Source organism: Simochromis diagramma, unplaced genomic scaffold (assembly GCF_900408965.1).
Source record: "Simochromis diagramma unplaced genomic scaffold, fSimDia1.1 OVJJ01000487.1, whole genome shotgun sequence".
Classification (NCBI taxonomy): Eukaryota; Metazoa; Chordata; class Actinopteri; order Cichliformes; family Cichlidae; genus Simochromis; species Simochromis diagramma.
In genome coordinates this window covers 6,882,446-6,908,629 of record NW_024387305.1, presented here as the reverse complement: position 1 = coordinate 6,908,629, position 26,184 = coordinate 6,882,446, and the positions used below count along the sequence as shown (strand labels likewise).

The window sequence follows — 26,184 nt, the reverse complement described above, 5'->3', positions numbered from 1 at the left end:
TTGACATGAAGGACGGGGAGTTTTCAAAATATTTGAAATCAGGTTTTCGATTAGTTACATAATTCACTTGGGATAGTGGGAAAAAAATGTTATTTCTTCCTATGGATCTCCTTCCTATCGACATCTTTTCTTAAGAATCCATTTATTTCAGGAAACAGTTTTAAGCAAGCCACAGCGACTGTACTGCCAAAGGCACAACTGAATTGATGCATGATACAAATCTGTTTTCTTAGTTAATATATTTGTGAGACTTTCATCTTCATTGCTAGAGATTCCCAATTACATTTTTTTTCCAATCTACTTTTAGTCATTTTCTTAGGTTTGGCCAAATTGACCTGCACTGTTAATCTGCTGCACTAATCCACTGTTGTAATGGGAAAGGGACAGTTAAAAAGACGCTTGAACTGCTGAACTCTTTTAAAGGTCCTTCATTTCTGCCTTCACTGCTCAACCATGCGTCACAGCTGTGACGCATGGTTGAGCATGTGAAGTCCTGATTTGTGTATTGATAACTGTGATTATGCAGAGGATGTTTTAAAGCAGTTTGTGAAAGATTTTGGTTCGATTTATGGTCTTGAATTTGTTGGTTATAATGTACATAATTTAATACACCTAGCTGAAGATGCGCGAAAGTTTGGACCTTTGGACAGTATTTCCTGCTTCCCATTTGAAACCTTCCTGGGTAAACTGAAAAAGATTGTGCGGAGGCCTCATAAACCTGTGGAACAAATTGTCAAGCGCGTCTATGAGACGCAAAGTATTCAGAAGAAAAGAAAAGAGAGGATGTCTGTTCCCTCTCCTCTTAAACAGCCTCATAACTCTGGACCAATAACAAGTGATCTTGGAACTTTTAAGCAGTACAGAAAATACACTGATGGACAGACATATGTTTCTTGCTCCATGGGAGATAACTGTTTCAATGTAGGGGGAAAAATTCTTATTGTGGCAAACATTTTACAGGATTGCCAAGTTGTCAAAGCACTGTGTCAGGTCTTTGAAAACTGTAATGCCTTTTTCAGCTATCCATTGGATTCAACATGCCTTGGAATTTACTTTGTTTAAAATCTGTCTAAACAAATGAATCTTGTATTACTTGATGAACTAAAACAGAAAATGGTGCTTTTGCCACTGAAGTCTGGATATGTGGCATTGCCACTGCTGTACTAGTTGGCTTCTTTTTGCTTTCTCACCAGCATGCTACCATTTGCAGTTGTTGATTTTCTGGATGGTGGAGGTGTATCCATAATTCCTTGCAAGTGGTTTACAGGACCAGCGGAAGATTCTTGTTTCTGGCCACCAGGGAGAGTCAATATCAATAAGGCTGTAAAGGATGGAGTTACTCCAGATACAAACTGGTCACAGTACAGAGTTCGCATCTTGGGGAAAGCTGGTAAGAAGCATTTTTGTTTATTGCTACCAAATATTCTGTCATTAAAGACAGAACAAAAAATTTCCCTGTAATTTCACTAACAACATTTTGTTGATGTATGTCAAAAATTTACAGAAAACTATGAAAATGCCAGGGTGAAACTGCGGAGGTCTGAAGCAACCTCTGATCTGCAGACTGAGTCAGATTCTGGAAGCAGATTGGGAAAAGGGAAGCGGAAAAGGAGGTTTCTTAAAAACGCCTTAAAAGCAACAATTTATTGTGGTGATTATAAGAAAAACAAAAACAAACTGACAGTATCTTTAGCAGACCATTACTGCTCACCAGATTTAGATATGATCTTAAAATAGCACTTTGTAACTTTTTGACTTTTAAAAATCAGTTTTAGACTCCTTTTGATGCCGGACTATACATTAATGTTTTTAGTTTGTAGGACTAACCAGTAACTAAATTGTTTGTGGGGTTTTTCAAATATTTTTTTAAATTCATTTTAAGGCCAGTGATCCAGTCAAGCTCGGATGAGGATTGGGACAACGCTGCGGAACAGCCAGAGACCTCATCAACATCAGCAATGGAGAATAGAAATTCAAGTGAAACTCCCCACCAGAACGTCACTCATCCATTTGTTCAGCTACCACCACCCTCAACTCCTTCACCTGTGGTTTCACAACCAGTTCCAAGACAACTTGTACAAGCCACCAATACCAGCATGTTTGTACGTGTTCTAACCCTCCTGGAAGACATTAAGGAGACTCAGAGGATCCACAGTCGAATGCTACAGTCTCTCCTCAAACAACGTGATGGACCAGTTGCTGCAGTATTACCCGAGGGTGCTGTTTTTCCTCTCCGGACAGTCGCAGACGTGGAAGCACTGGAACAAAAACTGATAGACCCTGTCTTCCTGAAAGAAGTGGTAAATAATAATGATGTAATAACAATAGTCATTGATTAATGCCTCAATCTGCGTTTTATGCTAGCAGTTATGATCAAGGAAAGTTGGTGTTTGTTCAAACATGGTCAGTGCAATGAAGTAGTGGAAGGTGAGCTTCACAAAAGTTGCTGTTTTTGAAAATAAAACAAGTTGTACTTTACAAGTTGTGCCACGCCAAACCTTAAGAAAATACTTTTGGTGGATCAGTCATTTAGCTCTTTGCATTTACATCAGACAGTGTTTGACTTTGATACTTAACTCTTTCTCAGTCAAATAGCATCAAAATTATTAAGCCTAATTACTGTGTAGCTGTGCAGGTTTTCTTTTAGGTGTGACTGATGGTACTACTGTCGGTAAAATTATTGTCCTTGTGTGTCCTAAGGTTGCTGTTGTGGCAGAGATCGGAGGGAGCACTGTTGATGAAGCCACCAGAAGAATGATGGCCTTCATTATGGACAATGCTCTTTCCAGGCAATATAACTTCGTTGGGCGCCATGGAAAGCGGGAATTTCGAGGGCTTAAAATTTTCGAAGTGCTATATGGTAAGCTCATTAGTTGTAAGATATTTTGTTGATGTTTGAATAACAGATGCTCACTTCAGCTGTAGTCAGTCTTCCAATCAATTTAATCACTGACTTAAGGTTTTTATACTTTGGTTTTACATTTATGTGACATCTTATGCTGTGTCACAGTATAAATATAAGTATGTAACAAAAAAAGAGAATTACAGCTGTGTCTTTAGATTCAGTAATATAGTCTCACTTTCTTGTGGTCAATATCTGTGCTTTACAGGCAGCTTGAAAAAAAATGCTCTTACAAGCCAGATTACCAGAAAAGAGGCAGAAAAGGCAGAATCCAAGTGGTTTATTGGTGCAAGAGATAGAGGAGGAAATCGCATGGCAAGGGCACAGTGTCACATGCAGGAGAGGTATATCTTAGTGACCCGGTTTAGATAGACTGTGGAGATGAAATTAATTACAAATACTTTATTATTGAGGTAAATTATGTTTGGGTTTTTTTTTGGGGGGGGGGGGGCATCAGCTCATGTTGTTCTAGAGGGTGATGGCTGCTGCCAGGAATGACCACATATTTCTCTCTGGTTTGCAGCATACTTGAAGACGGCTCTCACTAAACCATTTTTTGGTTCCTCACTGTGTTACGGTATGTGAACAATTTCCAGTTATGTTTAGCAGTTTGTGCAATATTCTTCTTTGCACAATCAGCTCCAGGAACTCCAGCGCCAGCCAGTCAAACAACTTGATCAGCACAACTTTCAAAACAACTCCAGTAGTATTGCAAATCTGATGTTATTTGTGAAAAAATGCACTTTTTTTTTTCAGGACCAATGGATCAGTGAATGAGTGAGAAGCTGTGTTTCAGTGCATTTCTTTTTCGTTTAAACTGTATAACATTGATTTGTTATTGTTTTGTGTATACTAGGGACCTTTTTTGTCAACATGTTCTCTAAACAAAAAAAAATATTTGTATAGTATATAAAAAATTACTGTTATACTGCATACTGTTTTAAAATTTCATATTAATCAGTATTAATAAAAAAGATAAACTGACTTTGTTGTACAGGTGATTTAAATTTTAGCTTACTGTATTATCCAAAATCCCATCTGGGCAAGCACACTTGGGGCCACCATGGAAATGGAGGACAAAAGTAGCTGGGTCCCAGGTGGGTAACCCAGGTGGGCCCCAAATATCAGACCCGCTTCTATGCATATGGGCCCCACACATGTTTTTTTGGTTGGATCTGGTTTGGGGCCCATTATTAACCCATCTGGGCAAACACATTTGGGGCCACCATGGAAACTGAGGACAAAAGTAGCTGGGTCCCAGGTGGGTAACCCAGGTGGGCCCCAAATATCAGACCCGCTTCTACCCATCCGGGTCCCACACTTGTTTATTGGCTGGGCCTGATTTGGGGCCCATCCAGGGCCCTTCATTAGCCCATCTGGGCAAACACATTTGGGGCCACCATGGAAACTGAGGACAAAAGTAGCTGGGTCCCAGGTGGGTAACCCAAGTGGGCCCCAACTATCAGACCCACTTCTACCCATCTGGGTCCCACACTTGTTTATTGGCTGGGCCTGATTTGGGGCCCATCCAGGGCCCGTCATTAGCCCATCTGGGCAAACACACTTGGGGCCACCATGAAAACTGAGGACAAAAGTAGCTGGACCCCAGTTGGGTTTCCCAAGTGGGCCCCAAATATTAGCCCTGATGCTCCCTATTTGGGCCCCACATATGTGTGTTGACTGGGAGAGGCTTAAAGGGGGTGTTGCTAAAACAGCTCGATTAAGAGAAAGAATGAATCGAGAAGCTGTATAAACTGTGAATCATGCACATTGATTCCAGCAGAATACAAGAAAAAACAGAATGGAGCCAGAATCGATCCAGTTCAGCAGTAATGAACCAGTTATCAACTTTTAACACTTTCACCTATGTTTGACCTTAATTTTGCCTAAAGACAAAGAAGAAATGATAAAAGATTACAAAATGTACTTCCTTTAAAATAAAATTCAAAGAAGTAAATGTACAGCTATATGTAATGTAATACAGGAAATTGGTCTTTCAAGCATTGACAAACACACACACACGCCTGATCTTGCACTGGGACATATTGTGCAGTGGCAAGTAAAAAAGAGAAGGAGGAGTGCAAACTTTTAGAAGTGTCCTCGACCACAGTCGAAGTCTGACACAAACAAACAGCCTTTGTGTCAGGAGTTTCTTCATAACCATACAAAAACCCTAGATGACTCATTCTTCTATGCAGGGGTAAGTAAAATACTTCCACTTCTCCAGTTTATGTGATCTTTTATTATAGTTTTCGTTTATTTATTTATATAGCACATTTAATTACAACAGGAGCGTTGACCAAAGTGCTGTACAAGAATACAACATACCTAATAAAATAACTTAAGAGTATTTTTGGAATGTGTAAGCAGTAGCGGTTTTAGATACGGGCGACACGGGCGGTTGCCCGGGGCGGCATCGTGGTGGGGGGCGACATCACGGGCATCGGCGTCAGTCAGCGCATACTGGGAATGACATATGCACCGATCGGTTTTCTATCGCCCATTTGCTGGGAGTAAGGGCGCCCTTCGTTTGCGAGGTGAGCCTGCTGCTGGCGGCGCAGGGAGGAGGGGGGCGGAGGTGGGGAATTCTCTGACCGGCTTGAGCAGCATCTAATAACCAACTCGCAAAATAAAACAAAATAAAAACAAACCAACAAACACGAAAACAGCGGACATTATGATACAGACTTATAATTTGCACTGATGTTTTTTCGAAATTCTATACGTGAAAAGTGAGCGGAAGAGCCCTCCGTGCGCCTGCTCGCTGCTGAAGTCAAAGTAAACTTTATTGTCATCTCCGCTACATACAGTCCAGTATATAGAGAGAAGAGACGACAAGGCTCCAGTTACAGCAGTGCAAGTAAACAAACAATAAATATAAGAAGAGTAAGAAAATAAATATACACTTTAGGACTCGGGGTAAAGGGATCAATAACAATTTAAAATTTAAAATTTACAGTTTGATGATTTAAAGGCTCACACACAACATTCATAATGTTGTAAATCCAAGCCCATTATGTATTCATGATTTAAATCCTGGGTTGTGTGAAATCTCAGAAATGCACCCTAAACAAAGTGAATCTGTGAACTAAGGTGTAGATCTGTTAGGTTATGTTGTGGTGATCCTGGGGTTGAGGGATGGGTGTTCATACTGGAGTGCAAAATTAAATCCAATGGAAGATGGGTCCTCAGTTTAGAAAAAAGAGAAAAGAAGAGGAGGAGAAACGAGCAAAAGATACAGGTAAGCAGATGTGTCATTGGATAATGGCAGGTCATCCTGAAACAATCAGAATCAGAATACTATATTAATCCCTAATGAAATTATTTGGGTTATGTGGGTTGGTCCAAGAAGAAATGGTAAAAATAGTAACAGTAACAGACTAAACTCCAAACAATACATTATGTTACAGATTTTAATATTTAGTCATTGTCAATTGTTGATTTGTCCTGTTCTCATTGTATGAGGAATTATGATGGCTGTTTGGTAGCCGTTTGCATACATACACTCTCTCTCTCTCTTCATATGTGTGTGTTTGTGTGAACACTCCAGAGGGAGTGTTCGCCCGGGGTGCCAAACAGGCTAGGACCGCCACTGTCAGTAAGCATGTATAAATCATAATGTCACCTGTTCTTTTGTATTGTGTTATCTTGTTTGTAAATATTAACGTTCTTGGGATTTGAGAGTATTTAGTTGGTTTGTATCTTATACCAAATTTACACTTTTTCATTTAAAGGAAAAATGCTCTTAACAGTTTGATTTGAGGTTCTTGGTAGCAGCTAGACACTCCTCACATTGTAACGGCCAAAAAAGCCATATAAATTGGAAATTTCTACACTAATGCTTAGAAATACTTTGAAGAACACTTTGTTATACATCCAATCATCTGCTTTGAATTACTGAGGGGCAATGCTTTATCTCACCAATGTGTCTGGGCTGCAGAGGACCACTAGCTCCACTCTGAGCTCTTCCCCTTATCCCCAAGGCTGAGGCACTGTTGTATAGACATATGAATTTGACAGTTTGTACCTTTATCACCCAATGTGCACATAGGCATACACTTAAGTACATGATGGTCATGGGAAATTCACTGTGATAAACCTCAGCTTTGCTTAATTCTCTAGGCAGCATCTGTCAGCTCTAGCAGTGCATTACATACTTTAAAGCAATACTTAACCTCACCATACTCTTTTTCATCCTTCTCTTTTTTTTTTTAGATTTTATATAATCTCTCCGATAATATCATTTGCTGCATATTATGCTGCGAGTGTTCTCACTGTTGGCCTGCTGTTTCATTGTCTCTTGTTGACTGTCAGTACCCCTTAATCTTTATTACTTCTATATCTTTCATCTTTAGATTCACATCTCTCGGTTTTGACAATTACTGAGAATTATTGAGAATTTAAAGAGATATTCAGACTATAAAGATTAGCCCCTCTCTCCACTCAACACTCGATCACTTAGATGGAATATGAAATTTAATTTGTTAGCACAGTAGTGGATTAAATACTAGGATATACAGTTTTTGTAAAATATCAATAACTCAGGGTTATTCATGCTTTCCTCAGATTTTTACAATTACCAAGAAAAAAAACCCAAACAAACCCAAAACACACTATTTGGCTAACAATAAAAAATATGTAAAGTAATCAAATATACAAAGTATTATCAAATAAGCAGAATGTAAATATTGGGCAACAAAAAAAAAGATAATAAAAAATTACTTAATAGACAGAATACAGAAGAAACTCTACTTCCCCTCATGCTAGTAATTACTTTGACTGTTCTGCAACCCTGTGTATTGTAAAACTAATAAACGAAATGCCAGGCTCAGGCAACACTTTTCCGTCCCTGTCTGAGTCTTCCTTTTTTTGCATTTCTTTTCTTTTTTCTGTGTCTTTGATTTACTGTGATCTTTTTCTTTTACTCTATCGTTTACAAAGCAAAATAAATCATTGCTGGAAATCAACGCAAACATGCAGTCAGAAACAGATGATTACTGAAGGGGAAAAAAGAAGTGAGTCATAAGCAGAGGTGGAGAAAGAATGATAATCTGTTCAAAGTGAAAATCTGAGGGGAAAGAGGAATTTTTTATGCTTGCCTGACCTGTTTAATCCTGCTCTGTCTTTATATTCTGGCTCTCCACTGTCTAATATTCTTTTCAAATTACAACTACCTCTATGGTAATCCCACCCTTCTGTGGCCTACATTATACGTTAGTCTGTGTTCAGCTCAGTGTGATGAAAGCAGACAATTGCTATTGCAGTGATGAGATAGTCAATCAAAATGGATATCAGATATGATCAAATCCAATCACTCAGATAGGCGGTTGGGCAATCAGCAGTTTAGATTTAAAGTGTTACTGGAGGACAGGACCTGAAAAGCATAATCCTGCATTGTGGTTTCATGGCTCCTGTTCAAAATCAGTGCTACCCTGCCCTCTGGTGTCTAAAAACTGTACAGCAGCGGTCCCCAACCCCCGGGCCTCGGACCGGTGAGTCGTTTGGTACCGGGCCGCGAGAGTTGAGGCTCAGGTGTGAAATTAGTACAATATTTTTCAGGGTTTTTATCGGTTTTCAGCGTTATTTTGTTATTATTTTTATCGTTTACTCGGTTTTCCTTGGTCTTTTCACGTGTGTTATGAATAAATTTTCTTTTTTTCGGTACCGGTACTAGTTTTATTTTGTTGTATTTATCCGCGACACCTTAAAGGCCGGTTCATGAAAATATTGTCGGGCATAAACCGGTCCGTGGCGCAAAAAAGGTTGGGGACTGCTGCTGTACAGTATGAATTGGCAGTACGGGGCCATCTATCTATGGCATCTTTTCTTCTTACAAAAAGGTTAATAAAGTGACTGAAAAGACAAACAAGCTAAATTCCACTCTAAATTCATCCAGTCATTTAAAAATGTTTATGAGCTTAATACCAAAGTTCCACCAAAGTGATACAAACAATTACAGCTTTTTATTTAAAACATTTAAAACAGCTATACATCACTATAAAAAGATAAGTATAAAAATACTTGAATTTCGAACACTGACACATTTACAATGTTAAACGCTGTGCATAAATGCTAAGATTTTGTAACTTTTACATGAGACAGGATATGGAACAATATATTTTGTACGGTACAAACTGAATTTCGACCTCATGATAGAGCTCGGGAAAGCTAACTACAAATCGCCATGGTCTTGCACTAAATCAGAAGGATATACATTTTCCAGTTTTCAGTCACATGCACAAGCTGATGTATTGATCTTTATAGGGTCGCTATTCAGGGGTAGTAGTGACAATGTAGTACAATTTTAAAAGGCCATATAAAAACATTTGAAATGTAACTTCACTGATTACTAACAAAACTATATAGTTGTTGATGATGTATCATTTCCCACATTTGAACTACTCTTCTTACAGCCCTAAATCAAAACACTGATTGGTGGGACAATCAATGATGTTAACATGGAAATGTTTAGTTTCAGGTGTTGAAACTTCAGCAACAGTGTGAGCAGTGATTTCAGTCAGGAACAAAGCACCGTACCATATGGATAACTATAGTTTGCTGCACAAACACAACACAAACCATACATTTACACATTGTTATTTAATTGTATGAAAAGGAAGTTTTTCCTTCTCACAGTCGCAAAGCACTTACTCATGGGGGTCATATGATTGTTGGGCTTTTCTTTGTATTATTGGGAGGGCCTTGACACAACTGTTATTGGGATTTGGTGCTATATAGATTAAATTGAATTGAATTATATGGCCAAAAGTATTGATTGTCTGCCTTCACAAACACATAAACTTAAGTTGATGATGTTGGACCACCCTTTGCAACTATAACAGCTTCAACTCTTCCACATGTTTTAGGAGTGTGTCAATAATTTGGATAGTAGAATTTTGGTAATATAGTGTATGTCTTACAGTACCTGTAGGGCACGTGTGCTTGATTAAATGTAATTCATGCACTTCCCGAGGCACAAAGCCAAAAATCAATTGATGTCTCAGCTATGCTCCACTATATTGTCCTGCAAAGCTGGTGAGACGATGGGCTGGCTACTGTATGACTGACAGGGTGATGCTGGGATTCTTAGGCCAACATCTCGACTGCTCCTCCTCCTAATGTGACTTATTAAACTCTTTCCTGGGGTCATCAGTAACACCCCTCTTTCTTCTACCAGTCCGTCAAACACTGCTCCCAGACTCTGCCGTATTCTTACACAGAAACGTGGGCAACTGAAGACATAGAGAATAGGATTCAGTAGTGGATTTAAGAATGCCAGTGTTGTAGCTAGAGGTAGACCTACTTCCACTAGTTTGAGATATTCCATATTATATTGGGCTGCCACTTCAATCATACAGAAGATGTGATAAGGAGCCCAGCACAGTGCAAACGCTGTAATCACAGATGTCACCATTTTAGTGAAACTCTGGGATAGCTGGCTCTGACTCGTCAGATTAGGGGTGGTAGGAGTCAAGGGGCCTTCTTTAGTGGTTAATGATGGACCAGGGATTAGAAATTTGAGAGATAATTTATTTGTGGCTGCAGTTCTTCCATGTGTAGTTCTTGATTGTTGATTTCTGTTTAACGTAATCAGATCATCAGTTAGTCTAGTGGCACTCTGCTTCCTCCTCCTGTTCCTGCTCCTCAGACTGAGACCAATTTTGATGTAGCTTCCTGCAATCACTGCCAGTGGCAATATGAATGCCAGCAGCAGCTTGGAGATAGCTGTGGTCCACTGCCTCATGTTACAGTCTCTCTCAGGTGTGGCATATGAGGAATACATGGCAAAATTGTGATAGCACAACTTTCTTTTATGCTTCGTTTCAGTTACTGAGCGGAAAACATAATATGGCAATGCATTAGCTGCTGCCCATAGCCAACCCAATATGCACACTTTCCACGCTCCTGCTACTGATCGATGATTTTGGCTCCACACTGGCTTGGTGACCAGAAGTAAGCGGTCCAGCGAAATGGCTGCCAAAAGGAAGGCTGATACGAACATGTTGAAGAAAAAGATGAATGTCTGCACTTTGCAAAGTGGGTTGCCGAGCTCCCAGCTGTGACCAGAGTTTAGGTATAAAGTGAACAGGGGAAGCGTCAGGGTAGCCAGGAAGTCAGACAGGGCCAGGTTGAGCACCCATATGGAGGCCACGGTGCGTTGTCTTAGGCGGAAGCCCACCACCCAGATGATCAAGGCATTCTCCAAAATTCCCAGGCCAGAGACCAGTCCATGGATGCAAACCACAGTCAGATTGACCTGTGTGTTGTTATTAAGTTCATGCCTCCTCATCATCTCAAGCTGGGGACAGAAAACCTGGTCCTCTGAGACATTTGTCTTGTTGGACATGTTTGAGATTATTTTTTCTGAAAAGTGAAACAAGACACAGACACGAAGCTTATGAATAACCAGTTAAAGTCAGATTTAACGCAGGTACCATTTGTTTTACAAAAGGTCAGGAGGTATTTTACTTTCCTGATCTCATATCCATCTTTGTGAGAATGTAATAAGTAATCTATGTGTTTAAATGCCCCTGTGAGCAAGCTTACGCTGAACAAGCAAAGAGATACTCAAACAACACATTTCAAAGCACAAAACAGCAATTTGCACTGGGAACATGGAGTTTTTCATAGCTAAACACCCGGCTGCCGCATACTCCACGTATGTTATAGCCAGACATACATGGAGTATCTATCCAAGTTGCTGTCTCTGAGAGAGAAGTATTGGATCTCAGCACTTGCTATAGTGACACCTGCTGGACTGAATTATGGTTTCACTTTTAAATGTTTGTTTTGAACGAGTTGAGGTAAATTAAAAACAACATATATTCACAAGAGCTTGAATAAAAATATATATACAAGCTCTGTTGAAGGCAAAAAAATTAGCATATTTGCTGGAAAGGTGAAAAATAAGCTGAGATTTGTCAACTGTCCCTGTGGTTTTGCATTAGTGATTCCTTTTCCCCTTTTGATACTCATGATTTTGATTTGGCACAACAGATAAATGTGCTGGGGAGGTGCATCCTCTTGACATAATGTTATGAAACTTTTATGTGATTGTGGTTACCACGGACACTCCTCCCACACCCTAAGGTGCATTGATTCCACTTTTCTTGCCTGTTTGTCTTTTTGTTTTTATTGAGCAATTACATACTTTGCTTTCAGCATTATGACTAATATGATTATTGGTGAATAGTAAATCACTGGGTAGTAATATTTTTGCAAATTAAAGCATCGTTTTCTGACTAGAGTTACCTTTCACCATAACTGTCATGGAAGTTCGCTGTGAGAAAAAAATAAGAAAAACAGCGACACAGTCTCTTTGAAACATGTCAAAGCTTGTTTTTGTGGACTAGCCACATACCATCTATTGGGCAACTACACATGCTTAGTTAAAGACAATCCATAGGAGACAACAGAGATACCAACAATCTGTGAGGATGCCTGTCATTATCAGCCCATAATATCTCCAGTGAAATATACACTTTGCTCTAAAGACATAAGGGTAGCCAAAACTTAAATGTACAGGCACTTTTCAGTTTTAAAACATTACCATACTGTGTACACAATTCAAAACACCCATTTTTAAGGTTTCAAGTGATTGTTGTTAATGTTATGATAAATCATTATAAAAGTCATTTTAAAATTGTAAAAGACAAGGGAAAACATCAAATAATCACTTTTTCTTTTTTCCTGATATTACTACTATCAACATACTTAAGGGTCATTTCTTAAAATGGACATGATTATGAAGTTGCTAGATCATGACTGCATAATTCACAGTGCGTGAATGAGATATGATGTTCAAATTAGAGAAATAGACACTCGTTATCACTTCACTCCTCACAAAGATTAGTTGTGGCTTATATGCTTGTCTCATCAGAGATTTGACTTTAAGGTTGTAAGCCTCTCCTGTAAGTGTGAACGGTTAGGAACTATTTAAAGTCATGACTGAAGACATGATCTGCACCTCAGGCACAAAACCCACTGACAGTTACCTGGCACGTTAACACCAGGATCACTGTACTTACGCAAGTAGGAAGTAGATGAAGTAGTAAATGGAATCAAGATAACTGCGTCTTAAACGAAGAGTCATTTTTCCCCCTGATTACCACATGCCACATTGTTTCAAGAACTATGGATTTCCAATTCCAATACACCTGGCTTCAAAGGAAAAAAAAATCCTAGGGCCGATACATTTGAATAATTTGTGGCTCAGCTTTAACACAAGTATTTATTGTTAGATTAGATTAAGGGGAGTAACACAAAGCAGTGATGCCCTTACAACAGAGACAGTGAGGCTAATAAAAAATTATCTGATTACTACAGTAGCTTCTTAGTAGTTCTAGTATTGAACATTAAGGGAGGTAAAATAAAGAAAAACACTATTAATATGAACTTTAAGTTTCTGCCTGTTCTAATTGTTCTCTACTGTTGCTATTTCTCCCTTATTTTCTAAAAGATTCCAGACATTTTACAGGCACTGAAATATGGGTTGAGATTTTTATAATAAAAACATTTGACTATTCACGTATAAAATTCAAAGCAACATTGTTCTCCCTTAGCTATGGTTACATTCTTAGTCACATCCCTGCACTCATGATGTAGATGAGGTAAACACAACACCAAGTCTGCACATGAATACAGACGGATGAGTTGATAAAAACGAGACACAATGCTGACGTGAATGCATGTTTCTTTCTTTCTGGAGAACTTGGGTGAACTCAGTCTTTGAATACCTACATTATGAGAGGCCCATCTAATACAAGACAGAACAATTTCACCAGGCAACTCTGCCTGCTTTCGTACCAGCTGTAGTGATTATGAAAATAGAGATTTGTGCTTTTATGAACATTGAGTCTATTATGTCAAAGCATATTATCAGTGTGGAATTATTTCTATTTTTACTACTTGACAGATGCTACACATTACACTTTTATGTGAATTCTATTGATTCTTATGCTTTATGTGTGCTCTATATAGTCAGGTCATATTTTATTAAGTAACAGCAATTCAATTCAACAGCAACATAATATACAGCCTCTACATTGGCCATAAAACCAAGTTACACCTTTGTCTCAATGAATTAAATTACATTGAAGTGTAGCCTTTTAAAAAACAAACAAACAAACAAAAAAAAACCCCCCCAAAAAACCTGCTAACTAAATGTGCAATAATCCATATATCAGATTTACTGTCCATTGCTAAAATTAAATGTATAAAGAGACAGGTGACAAGCTCAAAACCAAACATATCATGGTTTTGCTCTACTTCTTGCTGTTGTTGAGCAATAGTTGACTGCATACATAACTTGTACTCATAACTAAACTTTAGTATTGTAGAAAACACTCACCTGTATAGTTGGTCAGATTCACAGAAGAAATAGAAAGTTGAAACTTTTCAAAAATTTCTGTTGTGCACTTCTTGTGAGCCTACTTTTCTTACTCAGCACTTCAGTTCTCTCAGTTTATAGTACTTTCCAGTCCTAGAGACACCTACTGAATCCCAGACACACAGAGATGAATGCTGACATACCTCCCTTTGCTCCACCCCATACACTGAAAAAATGTCTAATGACACAGTGGGTGTAACACACTGTTAGATTTTTCGTCTCCACTTTGCAGTAATATACTGGTGTCACTGTTGCCAGAGTCATTCCGCCGTGTTACGGTAAGTTACCGGGATGATACCGTTTTTTGCTGTTGTGGTATAATACTCTTGGACAAATTATGGTAATTAACTGTAGCCTCTTTTACGGTATCTCGGGGATTTTTTTTATATATATATATATATATATATATATATATTTTATTTTTTATTTATTTTTTTATTTTTTTACAAATTTTATATATATATATATATACATATATATATATATATATATATATATATATATATATACATATATAATTTGTAAAAAATTTATATATATATATATATATATATATAAAAACACCCAGCACGCCCCTGCGGGCGGTTTATCCTTCAAGCTCGGGTCCTCTACCAGAGGCCTGGGAGCTTGAGGGTCCTGCGCAGTATCTTAGCTGTTCCCAGGACTGCGCTCTTCTGGACAGAGATCTCCGATGTTGTTCCTGGGATCTGCTGGAGCCACTCGCCTAGCTTGGGAGTCACCGCACCTAGTGCTCCGATTACCATGGGGACCACTGTTACCTTCACCCTCCACATCCTCTCGAGCTCTTCTCTGAGCCCTTGGTATCTCTCCAGCTTCTCGTGTTCCTTCTTCCTGATATTGCTGTCATTCGGAACCGCTACATCGATCACTACGGCCGTCTTCTTCTGTTTGTCTACCACCACTATGTCCGGTTGGTTAGCCACCACCATTTTGTCCGTCTGTATCTGGAAGTCCCACAGGATCTTAGCTCGGTCATTCTCCACCACCCTTGGGGGCATCTCCCATTTTGACCTTGGGACTTCCAGGTTATACTCGGCACAGATGTTCCTGTACACTATGCCGGCCTCTTGGTTATGCCGTTCCATGTATGCCTTGCCTGCTAGCATCTTGCACCCTGCTGTTATGTGCTGGATTGTCTCTGGGGCATCTTTACACAGCCTGCACCTGGGGTCTTGCCTGGTGTGATAGACCCCAGCCTCTATGGATCTTGTACTCAGAGCTTGTTCTTGTGCTGCCATGATTAGCGCCTCTGTGCTGTCTTTCAGTCCAGCTTTGTCCAGCCACTGGTAGGATTTCTGGATATCAGCCACCTCCTCTATCTGCCGGTGGTACATACCGTGCAGGGCCCTGTCCTTCCATGATGGTTCCTCGTTTCCCTCCTCTTTCTTGGGTTTCTGCTGCCTGAGGTATTCACTGAGCACTCGGTCAGTTCGGGCCATCTTCCCAATGTATTCTTGGATGTTCGTTGTCTCATCCTGGACTGTGGTGCTGACACTCACCAGTCCCCGGCCCCCTTCCTTCCGCTTAGCGTACAGCCTCAGGGTGCTGGACTTGGGGTGAAACCCTCCATGCATGGTAAGGAGCTTTCTTGTCTTTATGTCAGTGGCTTCTATCTCCTCCTTTGGCCAGCCTATTACCCCAGCAGGGTACCTGATCACGGGCAGGGCGTAGGTGTTGATGGCCTGGATCTTGTTCTTACCGTTCAGCTGACTCCTCAGGACTTGCCTGACCCTCTGCAGGTACTTGGTGGTTGCAGCCTTTCTAGCGGCCTCTTCATGGTTCCCATTCGCCTGCGGGATCCCCAAGTACTTGTAACTGTCCTCTATGTCTGCAATGTTGCCTTCTGGTAGTTCAATCCCCTCAGTTCTGACTACCTTCCCTCTCTTTGTTACCATTCGACTACACTTCTCCAGTCCGAACGACATTCCAATGTCATTGCTGTATAGCCTGGTAGTGTGGATCAGTGAATCGATGTCTCGTTCACTCTTGGCATACAGCTTGATGTCATCCATGTTCAGGAGGTGGCTGACAACTGCTCCGTTCCATAGTTGGTATCCGTAGCCAGTCTTGTTAATGATCTCACTGAGGGGGTTCAGGCCTATGCAGAACAGCAGTGGGGACAGAGCATCTCCTTGGTAGATCCCGCACTTGATGGTAACTTGTGCTATGGGCTTGGAGTTGGCCTCTAGTGTTGTACGCCACATCCCCATTGAGTTCCTGATGAAGGCTCTTAGGGTCCTGTTGATCTTGTACAATTCTAAGCATTCCAGTATCCAGCTGTGGGGCATTGAGTCATAGGCCTTCTTGTAATCAATCCAGGCAGTGCACAGGTTGGTCAGTCTGGTCTTGCAGTCTCGGCTGACTGTTCTGTCTACCAGTAGCTGGTGTTTTGCGCCTCTGGTATTCTTGCCAATCCCTTTCTGTGCCCCACTCATGTATTGACCCATGTGCCTGTTCATCTTAGCCGATATGATGCCTGACAGGAGATTCCATGTAGTACTGAGGCAGGTTATTGGTCCCTTCTTGGGGTCCTTGGGGATCAGGACCGTCCGACCTTCGGTTAGCCATTCCGGGTGTCTCTCGTTAACTAGCAGCTGGTTCATTTGTGCTGCCAGACGCTCGTGGAGTGCAGTCAGCCAGTAGGCGTGAACCATGTTGGGCCCTGGTGCTGTCCAATTCTTCATACTGGAGACCCTTTCTTGGATATCTGCCACTGTGATGGTTACTGGACCCTGTTTAGGGAGGTTGCTATGGTCTGCCCTCAGATCCACTAGCCACTGAGCATTGCCGTTATGGGTTGCGTCCTTCTCCCATATGCTCTTCCAGTATTGCTCCGTCTCCAGCCTTGGTAGTGCTGTTCTCTTATTGTTCCTTTGCTGGTTCTGTGGAGAACAGCTGGTTTATTCTCCTGCCTTCTATCTCTCTGGTGTACCTCCTCAAGTGGCTGGCAAAGGCTGTGAGTCTTTGCTTGGCAGTTTCCAAGGCCTCGGGTATGGACAGTTTGCTGTATTTCTTATGCACCTTCTTTGCCGAGTTGGCTAACCTCCCTCCGTGCTACTTTGATCTTGCTCTCTAGCCTCCTTCTCCATGGAGGGTACTGCCCCTTGTGGCTGTTCAACTTGTAGCCAAGCATCTCACTGATCACTGCTGCCGTATTGTAGATCAGCTTGTTAGTGTCGGTAATCGGTAATCGTGGTTGTAGGTATCGTCCGTAGTGCTGCATTAACATCATCTAGCAGACCTTCTGAGGGTACTTCACGTAATCTTGGTAACCGGCTACGGGGGATCCAGGTTTCAAGCTTGGCCATGATCCTATTTTTCAGGTCAGTTCCTCTCGCACTCAACGATCCTTCTCCTATCGCACTTGGGGCTATGTACCCAATCTCGGGTGGGGGTGATGATATCTCCCCCCTGACCTGGCATCCTGACTCCTCCTTGCCGTAGCATTTATGTTGTACCTCGTCAATCTCTAGCTGTGATAGCAGTCCCTTCTTTCGAATGTTGGAACACTGAGCTACTAGTTATGTACATAAGTCCGTTTTAACATATTATGATTGTACATAATTGGGAATTATTCTGCACATTAAACACACCTAACAAAGAGTCAGCCCAATTAAATTACCAGAGTTGCATCAGCTGTATGGTTATTTTGGAGTTTTTAGTTTGTGCTTGTTACGGTTCGGCGTTGGCAGTGTATTGTTTTAGGCGTTTTGTTTTGGCGTGACTGTTATGTGTTTCCTGTTTTACTTTGAAAGTCTGTGTTATCTTAGTGTGCAACTTACGTGTCCCTGTCTCGTCAGTGTAAGCGTTGCCCCAGCTGTGTTTCCCTCTTGTTGTCCATTTCCTGATTGCTCCCTCTAGGTATTTAAACCCTGTGTTTCAGTGTGTCAGGGTCGCGATCTTCCCCCCCGTTGTAAATAGTTTGGCGCCTTGTGTTTTGGTGTAAATAAATATCGTATTTTGCTTTAAAGACAATAGTTGTCGATACTTTCTTTTTGGGATTATTTTTGTGGAAGCCCATATTAGTCTTTTTTATGAGTTTGCCCTCCTTAAGAGCAGTGAGCTTGGGGGCCTTTTTTCCCTTATTTCTATTTTTTTCGTGTTGCACTCCGGTTGCCTAGGCCGGGGTGTAACAGTGCTGCTGTTAAACTTTACAGTATTGAATTCAGTATTTCTGCTGTTGATGTAGCTAGACTACCATGTTGATCAGTAATATGTAATGTGAAATTTGATGGTTACTTTGCTGGATTCACTGAGACACAGGTCCAACAACCTTGGTTTATAAAGGAAATTAGAGAGATGTGAGCTAACAAAACAGAGTCTGGATACCTGTCTCCACGAAATGCTCCTGTGCCAAACAGAAATTGTAATATTGTCTAATCAGCTCTATTTCATAAATGACTTTTTACCAAGCATAACAAGCCTTGGCGTCATTGGCAGGTTGTCCTCTGCCCCAAGAGACATCCTGGTAGATGTTTCCTGCCAGATGTTTCCTATCAGAAAAAGGACCAAGACATTTTATGTAACAAAAACCCCCCAAAAAACATGACAGTGAGCAACAGCATTAAACCTAGAGCTGTATGGAAAAAGATTACATCTGCTAAGTCAAAGAGGGAGTCTTCGTTTTCCTTGTAATACTTCATCATGAAAAGTATGTCTGCTGTGCCAACCTTGCTGTTGGTCAAAACTCCCTCACTTTCTATCTGCTGGAGAAGTGTCCTCATACAAAAGTTTCCATTTGAGCTTCTGACTGGAGAAATAATTAACAATCCTTTATGCCTTTGATTATGAGGGGTTAACTTAAGCGCTCACTGATATCAATGCCTGTGCCTGTAAAAGTGGTTTAAAAGACCTTTCCAAGTAGACAAGAATGGCCACTACTCTGAATTTCAGCTACTGAAAGTGAGGGACAACTGTTGATAAGCTGCCGTAGAGAAATATATGCGAGGCACATGAAGTCGTCCCTATCAGGTCTCTCCACAGCTGTTTTCTTTCCTCTAAATAAGCTGGCATTTCCCCCTCAGAAAGTTTAACTGGCTGCCAAGCAATACAACCACAGCTTTCCCGTGAACTTGCATGGCTTCCACAACAATTCTAACCATACTTCTCCTGTCCTTGTTCCTCCTGAAATGTCTCTTTAGTCTTCAGCAAGTTGCGACGGTTCCTTCTGAACACATGACCTTCTTCAGTTCTTACGTCATATGATTTCGGACCTGCTTCCTGAAGAACAATGGCTTTCCTGCTCCATGCATTCTGATCTTGGATTCTCACTACATCGTCCTTTTGCAAGCAATCCAAGTGCTCTTGTTCCCTTGTCGTATTGCAGTTTTTGTTTCCATTTCAGATGCTCTTGTTTTTTTATAATTCCTTCACTCTGCTTGCTTTCTGCATAGCAGGGCAAAGTTGTGTGTAGCTTACGATTCATCAGCAATTCTGCAGGGGATAAACCACAGTCAAGAGGAGCAGTCCTGTAGCTCAGCAGAGCTAAATAAGGATCTGATCGACTGTCTGTAGCCTTCTTCAGAAGCTGCTTGATGATATGCACTCCTTTTTCAGCCTTGCCATTTGCCTGTGGATGTTGAGGACTTGATGTGACATGTTTAAAGCCATATTCTCTTGCGAAATTCTGCCATTCTTTGCAATTATAGCAAGGACCATTGTCACTAATGACAGTTTCAGGTATTCCATGCCTGGAAAAGATAGACTTCACATGTGTGATCACATTATTAGCAATTGTACTTGTAAGCAGAGCAATCTCAGGAAAGTTAGAGTAATAATCTATCACCAACAGATAGTCTTTCCCATTAAAATGAAATAAATCTGTTCCGACTTTCCTCCAAGGTGCTGTAGGAAGTTCAGGAATCATCATGGGTTCTCTTGCCTGTCTGCTCTGAAACTTGTTACATGTTTCACACTTTCCGACCATGGTCTCAATGTCTTTATTAATGCCAGGCCAGTACACAGTGTCTCTAGCCCTCCTTTTACACTTTTCTATTCCCAGATGTCCCTCATGTATTCTTTGAAGTATCAGATGTCTCAGACTATGTGGTACCACAATCCTATTGCCTCTCAACAGCAGTCCATTTACCACATTGAGCTCTGATCTAACATGATAATACTTTGAACAAGACCCTTTGGGCCAGTCTCCTTGGATATTTTCCATCACCGTTTGCAGCTCCCTGTCTGCAGCTGTCTCCTCACATACTTGTTTTATCTTTGCGTCAGACACTGGCAGAGACTCTACTATCATATTAACATGATCGTCTACTTCTTCCTCAGTGGAGCTTGCGTGACACACCTCTGATGCTCGCGACAGTGCATCTGCTAAAGCTAAATGCTTTCCTGGTGTGTATATCAAGTCAAAGCTGTACCTCTGCAGTTTCATCATGAGACGTTGAATCCTCAGCAACATCTCATTCAGATTTTTCTTAATGATTGACACCAGAGGACAATGATCTGTCTCAACTGTAAAGGTAGGAAGACCATAAATGGCCTGCATTTTGTATAGCGCTTTTCTAGTCCCTAAGGACCCCAAAGCGCTTCACACTACATTCAGTCATTCACCCATTCACACACACATTCACACACTGGCAATGGCAAGCTACATTGTAGCCACAGCTGCCCTGGGGCGCACTGACAGAGGCGAGGCTGCCGGACACTGGCGCCACCAGGCCCTCTGACCACCACCAGTAGGCAAACATGGGGTTAGTATCTTGCCCAAGGATATTTGGCATGCAGCCAGGAGGCAGCCTGGGATCGAACCACCGACCTTCTGATTAGTGGCTGACCTGCTCTGCCACCTGAGCTACAGCAACCCCTGTAACATAACATAACAGTGAAAAATATCAAGTCCATATGCCAGCCCAAGACATTCTTTCTCAATCTGAGCATATCTGGTTTCAGACTTAGTCATGGATCTAGAAGCATAAGCAACTGGTTTCCAGCTCCCCTCTTCAGCTTGAAGTAAAACAGCTCCAAGCCCATCCTTTGAGGCATCTGTTGAGATTTTCAGACTCTTAGTTGGATCATAATATGCAAGCACTGGGCACGTTGTCAGTGTGGTTTTTAAATCATTCCATTCTTGCTCATGCCTCGCTGACCATTTAAATTCTATGGAATCACGAAGTAACTCCCTTAGTGCTGATGTTCTCACTGACAAGTTAGGTATGAATTTTCCTACAAAGTTTATCATTCCCATCACTCTGAGCACACCTCTCTTATCTGTCGAGCGTGGCATTGTTTCAATGGCTTTTATTTTTCTTTCATCTGGCTCAATACCTCCAGCAGAGAATTTGTCTCCCAGAAATGTTATTTGCTTTACACCAAAATGACACTTGTCACGATTTAGCTTTAATCCATTCTCCTTCATCCGCTGCAGCACCTTCACCAGTCTTTCATTATGTTCTTGTAGGGTGGAGCCCCATATAACCACATCATCAACATAACAGCGAACACCTTGTAAACCCTCTAACATGTTGTCCATGGCACGATGAAAAATCTCAGATGCTGAGATTATGCCAAATGGCATTCTGAGGAATCTATACCTGCCAAAAGGTGTATTAAAAGTACAGTATTTTGAACTTTTCTCATCCAGCTTTATTTGCCAAAAACCCTGTGCTGCATCTAGCTTTGAGAAGTATTTGGCGCCTGCAATTTCACTTGCAATCTCTTCACGCTTTGGTATCTGGTAGTGCTCACGTTTTATGGCTTGATTTAAATCGCCAGGGTCCATGCATATTCTCAAATCATTGTTTTTATTCCTTTTATCCACACACACCATTGAGTTTACCCACGCAGTCGGTTCTTCCACTTTTGTAACGACCTGCAACTGTAACATCCTGTTAAGTTCTTTCTTTAAACGGTCCTTCAGTGGAGCGGGGACTCTACGTGGTGCATGGATCACTGGCTTTGCATCCTCTTTTAGCTGGATACTGTAATTGCATGGTAGACATCCCAAACCTTTGAAGACATCCTCATAATGCTGTACAATGGAGTCAACTGCTCCTCGCTGTCCACTTTCTGTTTCTGGACAGCTGATGTGGTACACTCTTTCTACTAGGTTCAATCTTTTGGATGTCACGCCACCCAGCAGTGATTCAATCAATCAATCAATCAATCTTTATTTATAAAGCACTTTTCATACAGAAAAAATATAGCACAAAGTGCTTTACATAGTTAAAAGCAGCCCACCCCACCCTCCAACGCACTCCCCACACTCTCAATACACATATATCCCCCCACCCACACACACATACACACACGCGCACACTTAAAGAGTAAAAATTGGGCTGGGCTCGCATGAGCCAAGTGAGGAAACATTATAACAGAGAGCCGTCTGCACCGGGAGCCGGTCACAGACCGCAGCCTCCGGGCTGGGCACACAGCAGGAGGGAGGCCAAGGAGCCTCACGACCTTCTGGAACGACATTAAACAATACATCATAATCTTTATGTTTTATTGTCACTTTAAGCCTGCATTGACCACTGCTCTCAATATGCTTTCCATTGTAGTCTTTTAGAGGTACTCTTTTCTTTATTATTTTGGGCTTTGGTTTCATAGCATGGATCTCTGTCATGCTGATTAGGTTCGCCTGTGCACCTGTATCAATCCTTAGTGCCACCAAAGTTCCTTGTATTGGGAGTGAAACAATCCACGTGTCTTCATAATCTGAGCATCGCTCACCAGTGTTGGTCAAGTTACTTGAAAAAAGTAATCAGCAACTAATTACTGATTAAAAAAGTAATCCCATTACTTTACTGATTACTTATTTTCAAAAGTAATTAATTACTTAGTTACTTAGTTACTTTTTAAAAACACGATTTACAACCTGAAGAGGTGATAAAGCGATAGATCTTTCAGCCCAATTCTACTTTTTCTACATAATCCATCATACAAAATGTAATCAAATGGAAAAGTCTCTTTTTTTTAACTTGTTTTATCAGTTTTAATCTTTTAACTTTATGCATCAAGCAAAAATTTAATTATATGCAACATTCTCTGACTTGAATAAATTAGTTTAACATTTAAACCTATTTTCTGCACATTCCAGCACATAAAATAAAATATTTTTTGTGTTTACACTCACTCTTTCAAATAGATGCAAGTAAAACACAGCAGAAAATAAATAAAGTCAAAGACTCAGCGGTCCTGTTGCTCTATTTTCACCTGTAAAGCAGGACTGAGGTATAGGTTTACCCTGGTGCAGGTGTGCCGCGGTCAGTTGAAGAATCCGCGAGTTTCTCTGTGAGTTTCCCATTATGTCGTTGCGCACTCGGTGCTTGCTTGGAAGTTTAGGGGTTTTTTTCGCTGTAAAAAGAAGTTTTCTTCCCACGCACAACGGACGCTAATGTTTTTGTCACTTTTTATGGAATCAAACTCAAAGTAAGGTCAGTACTTCCACGCTTTAAACGCTGCACGCTCATACTCTCTCCCACAATCGATATGTGATCCATTGTTGATCTGCACACAGCTGTTGTCACTAACGGCGCACTCGCTTCCGTCACTGTCGTGAGACATTCTCGCAAAAAAATCACGGTTTTAGTAACGCAGTAACGCAGCGTTCCTACGGGAAAGTAACGGTAATCTAATTACCGATTTTGCAATAGTAATCCCTTACTTTACTCGTTACTTGAAAAAAAGTAATCAGGTAACGCGTTACTGCCCATCTCTGTCGCTCACTGTCTTCTGCTTCGTTATGCTCACTTTTTACATCCTCAAGTGACACTATGCCCACAAAGAAAGTCTAGCTTAAGTCAGTCTCTTCAACTACATGCACTGATTTGGATTTGGCTTTCGACAGACATTGTTTGGCAAAATGATTTTTTCCATCGCATTTCAAACATCTTTTGCCATAAGCTGGACACTGTCTAGGTTCATGTCTGCTACCACATCGCTTACAGGAGTACACTGTATCCTCTTTGCTGGGCTTCTGCGACATATTCTTCCTCATTTTCTTTTTAACCACAGCTATTCTTGCACTATCATGTACTGCAGCGACGCTCGTCTCATTAAATGTCTTTGCATGCTGCAGGGCTAACTCACTTGCATGACACAGTCTTTCTGCTTCATCCAGAGTTAGCTTGGAATCTCTGAGCAGCCGTTCTCTAGTCCGTTTATCATGGATCCCATACACAATTTGATCACAAACCATAGAATCTTTCAGCTCTCCAAAATCACATGACTGTGCCTTTAGCTTCAAATCAGTCACAAAGCAATCAAAAGTCTCTTCTGGTTGCCGCATCCGAGATCGGAAAACATACCTTTCATATACTGTGTTCTTCTGTGGTGAACAGCTTGCATCAAACTTTTCAACCACTTTGTCGTACTTATTCCTGTCACCAACTTCCTCAAACTCAAACGTGTTGAAGACTTCAATGGCTTGAGGACCAGCTACCGTGAGCAGCAATGCAATTTTCCTGGCATCGGGTTTAGAGTCCAGTCCCATGGCAGCCATGTACAGCTCAAACTGCTGCTTAAAACACCGCCAGTTGCTGTCCACATTCCCCACCAGTTTCAGTCCTTCCGGTGGCTTCAAACTTTCCATCTCAAACAGAACTTTGAGCTGCTATCGCTTCCGCTCTCCCACTTTTACTCCTGGTACCATGTGTTGTCTTCGTAGAGCTTTGAAAAATAACACAGCATCCACTTGTCTTTTGTGAGCTACTGCTCCAAACATTTTATTCACCATTCACTAGTGATGGCTCGCTTGAAGCTGACGCTCCGGTGCGTGTCAAAAAAAATCAACACACTGCTTCAGAAGCACTGTGTCGAAGCTTGATTCGTTTGGCCAGAGTCACGTGATCAGTGACGTCCGAAACTTCATTTAGAACTTAACTGCTTCAGTATCTGATTCAATGGTTTATAAGCAGGTGAATCATTCGCGGGATTTTGATGGTGACAGACAGCAAACCACTGATATTTCTACTGAGAGATTTGGAGCCAGCGAGGAATAGAGGAGGTTCTGTTGTTTGGGAGTATTTTTCGTTGATTTTGGTCAATCGGGTGGGTTTTCCAGCTTTGTGTTCTGGCTGTTTGCTTTTGTTATGTGCGTGTTTATTTTATCTGGAAACGGGAAAAACTTAAAAATGTCAAAAATCTGTTTTTCATAATATAAATATCATTAAATATCTTTAGAAAGACTTCCATTTGACTCATAACATTTAATGTTATGAAAAGATATATTTTATTTTTAAAATAATCTTAAAATGTTAGTCTACAAAATGTGCAGCAATTTAATGTATTTATTCTCTTTAGCTGATAGTTTGTGGGGCCCAGGTAGACTGTATAACTGCATCTCTACCAGTTTCTCTGCACTCCAGCCTCTTCTGTGCCATGTGAAGGGATTTTTCTTAAGGCAGGAGAAATTATCTGCACGAAAAGGAACAGGTTCGGCCATCGCACACTAGAACAAATTTTCTTCTTAAATAAAAATGAAAAAGGGTTACTTTAAATGCATAATGTTTTTAATTTGCAAGTTCATAAGCATTTTCCCTTTCCAGTTCACAATCAGTTCTACCCCCAGGTCAAAAATATGTCTGGGAAAATTTCCCTAATATAATATTATTTATAAATATAACCGTCTAGCGATTAATTGCATAAGTACACGAGGCAGGACCTCACAGCAGAAGCATACTCCATAATGTGCATTATTATATGTATGTTATATTTAACGTGGTATTTTTCAATTATTGTATTTACCAACATCAAGAAGTCACAAGCAAAGAAAGACCACACCATGGTGCATGTTTGAACAAGGAAAGTTTAGTGGTCAAAATTATTTATGAAACAAATAAAAAACATTTTTTTAACACCAAAAATACACGTTCAAAGCAACACAACGGTGGCCCAATATCAGACAGAATTCCACTCTGTA

The 26,184-nt window shown here is 40.8% G+C and overlaps 3 protein-coding genes across 10 annotated transcripts in view; 2 read left to right on the top strand and 1 right to left on the bottom strand.

Moving 5' to 3' along the window:
- The first annotated feature begins 521 nt into the window (after positions 1-521).
- LOC120716932 lies at positions 522-4,594 on the top strand. Of its 5 annotated transcripts, XM_040004659.1 has the most exons (7): positions 522-1,390; positions 1,505-1,613; positions 1,883-2,300; positions 2,701-2,860; positions 3,111-3,246; positions 3,426-3,479; positions 3,659-4,594. In XM_040004659.1, exons 1-6 carry the CDS (start codon positions 1,195-1,197, stop codon positions 3,448-3,450), a joined length of 1,044 nt encoding a protein of 347 aa, XP_039860593.1. In that variant the 5' UTR covers positions 522-1,194; the 3' UTR covers positions 3,451-3,479; positions 3,659-4,594. The 5 variants fall into 5 exon arrangements, 4 of the variants coding, with proteins under 4 accessions (XP_039860593.1, XP_039860594.1, XP_039860592.1 ...); XR_005692062.1 differs by having other exon boundaries at positions 3,111-3,479; XM_040004660.1 differs by lacking the exon at positions 3,111-3,246.
- A 377-nt stretch (positions 4,595-4,971) lies between these two features.
- Positions 4,972-26,184, top strand: part of LOC120716927 (von Willebrand factor A domain-containing protein 7-like) — a 44,258-nt gene continuing 23,045 nt past the window's right edge. The window contains exon 1 of one of the 3 annotated variants that reach the window (XM_040004647.1): positions 4,972-5,102. In XM_040004647.1, the coding sequence (XP_039860581.1) occupies positions 5,080-5,102 (23 nt within the window). In that variant the 5' untranslated portion in view covers positions 4,972-5,079. The remainder of the gene's footprint in view (positions 5,103-26,184) is intronic. The other 2 variants (XM_040004649.1, XM_040004648.1) reach the window with 2 other exon arrangements.
- Positions 8,807-26,023, bottom strand: LOC120716931 (prostaglandin D2 receptor 2). 2 transcript variants are annotated; one of them, XM_040004655.1, is made up of 2 exons: positions 26,010-26,023; positions 8,807-14,169 (listed from the first exon to the last, which is right to left on the bottom strand). In XM_040004655.1, exon 2 carries the CDS (start codon positions 11,247-11,249, stop codon positions 9,903-9,905), a length of 1,347 nt encoding a protein of 448 aa, XP_039860589.1. In that variant the 5' UTR covers positions 11,250-14,169; positions 26,010-26,023; the 3' UTR covers positions 8,807-9,902. The 2 variants fall into 2 exon arrangements, with proteins under 2 accessions (XP_039860589.1, XP_039860588.1); XM_040004654.1 differs by lacking the exon at positions 26,010-26,023 and adding an exon at positions 14,253-14,400 and having other exon boundaries at positions 8,807-11,266.

Excerpts from the sequence above, each read along its gene's own strand:
- LOC120716932 (XM_040004656.1), top strand. The coding sequence starts at position 1,195 with ATGCTACCATTTGCAGTTGTTGATTTTCTGGATGGTGGAGGTGTATCC. Across the intron at positions 1,391-1,504 it reads TCGCATCTTGGGGAAAGCTG|AAAACTATGAAAATGCCAGG; the intron begins GTAAGAAGCATT and ends AAAAATTTACAG. Across the intron at positions 1,614-1,882 it reads AAAGGGAAGCGGAAAAGGAG|GCCAGTGATCCAGTCAAGCT; the intron begins GTTTCTTAAAAA and ends ATTCATTTTAAG.
- LOC120716931 (XM_040004655.1), bottom strand. The coding sequence starts at position 11,249 with ATGTCCAACAAGACAAATGTCTCAGAGGACCAGGTTTTCTGTCCCCAG.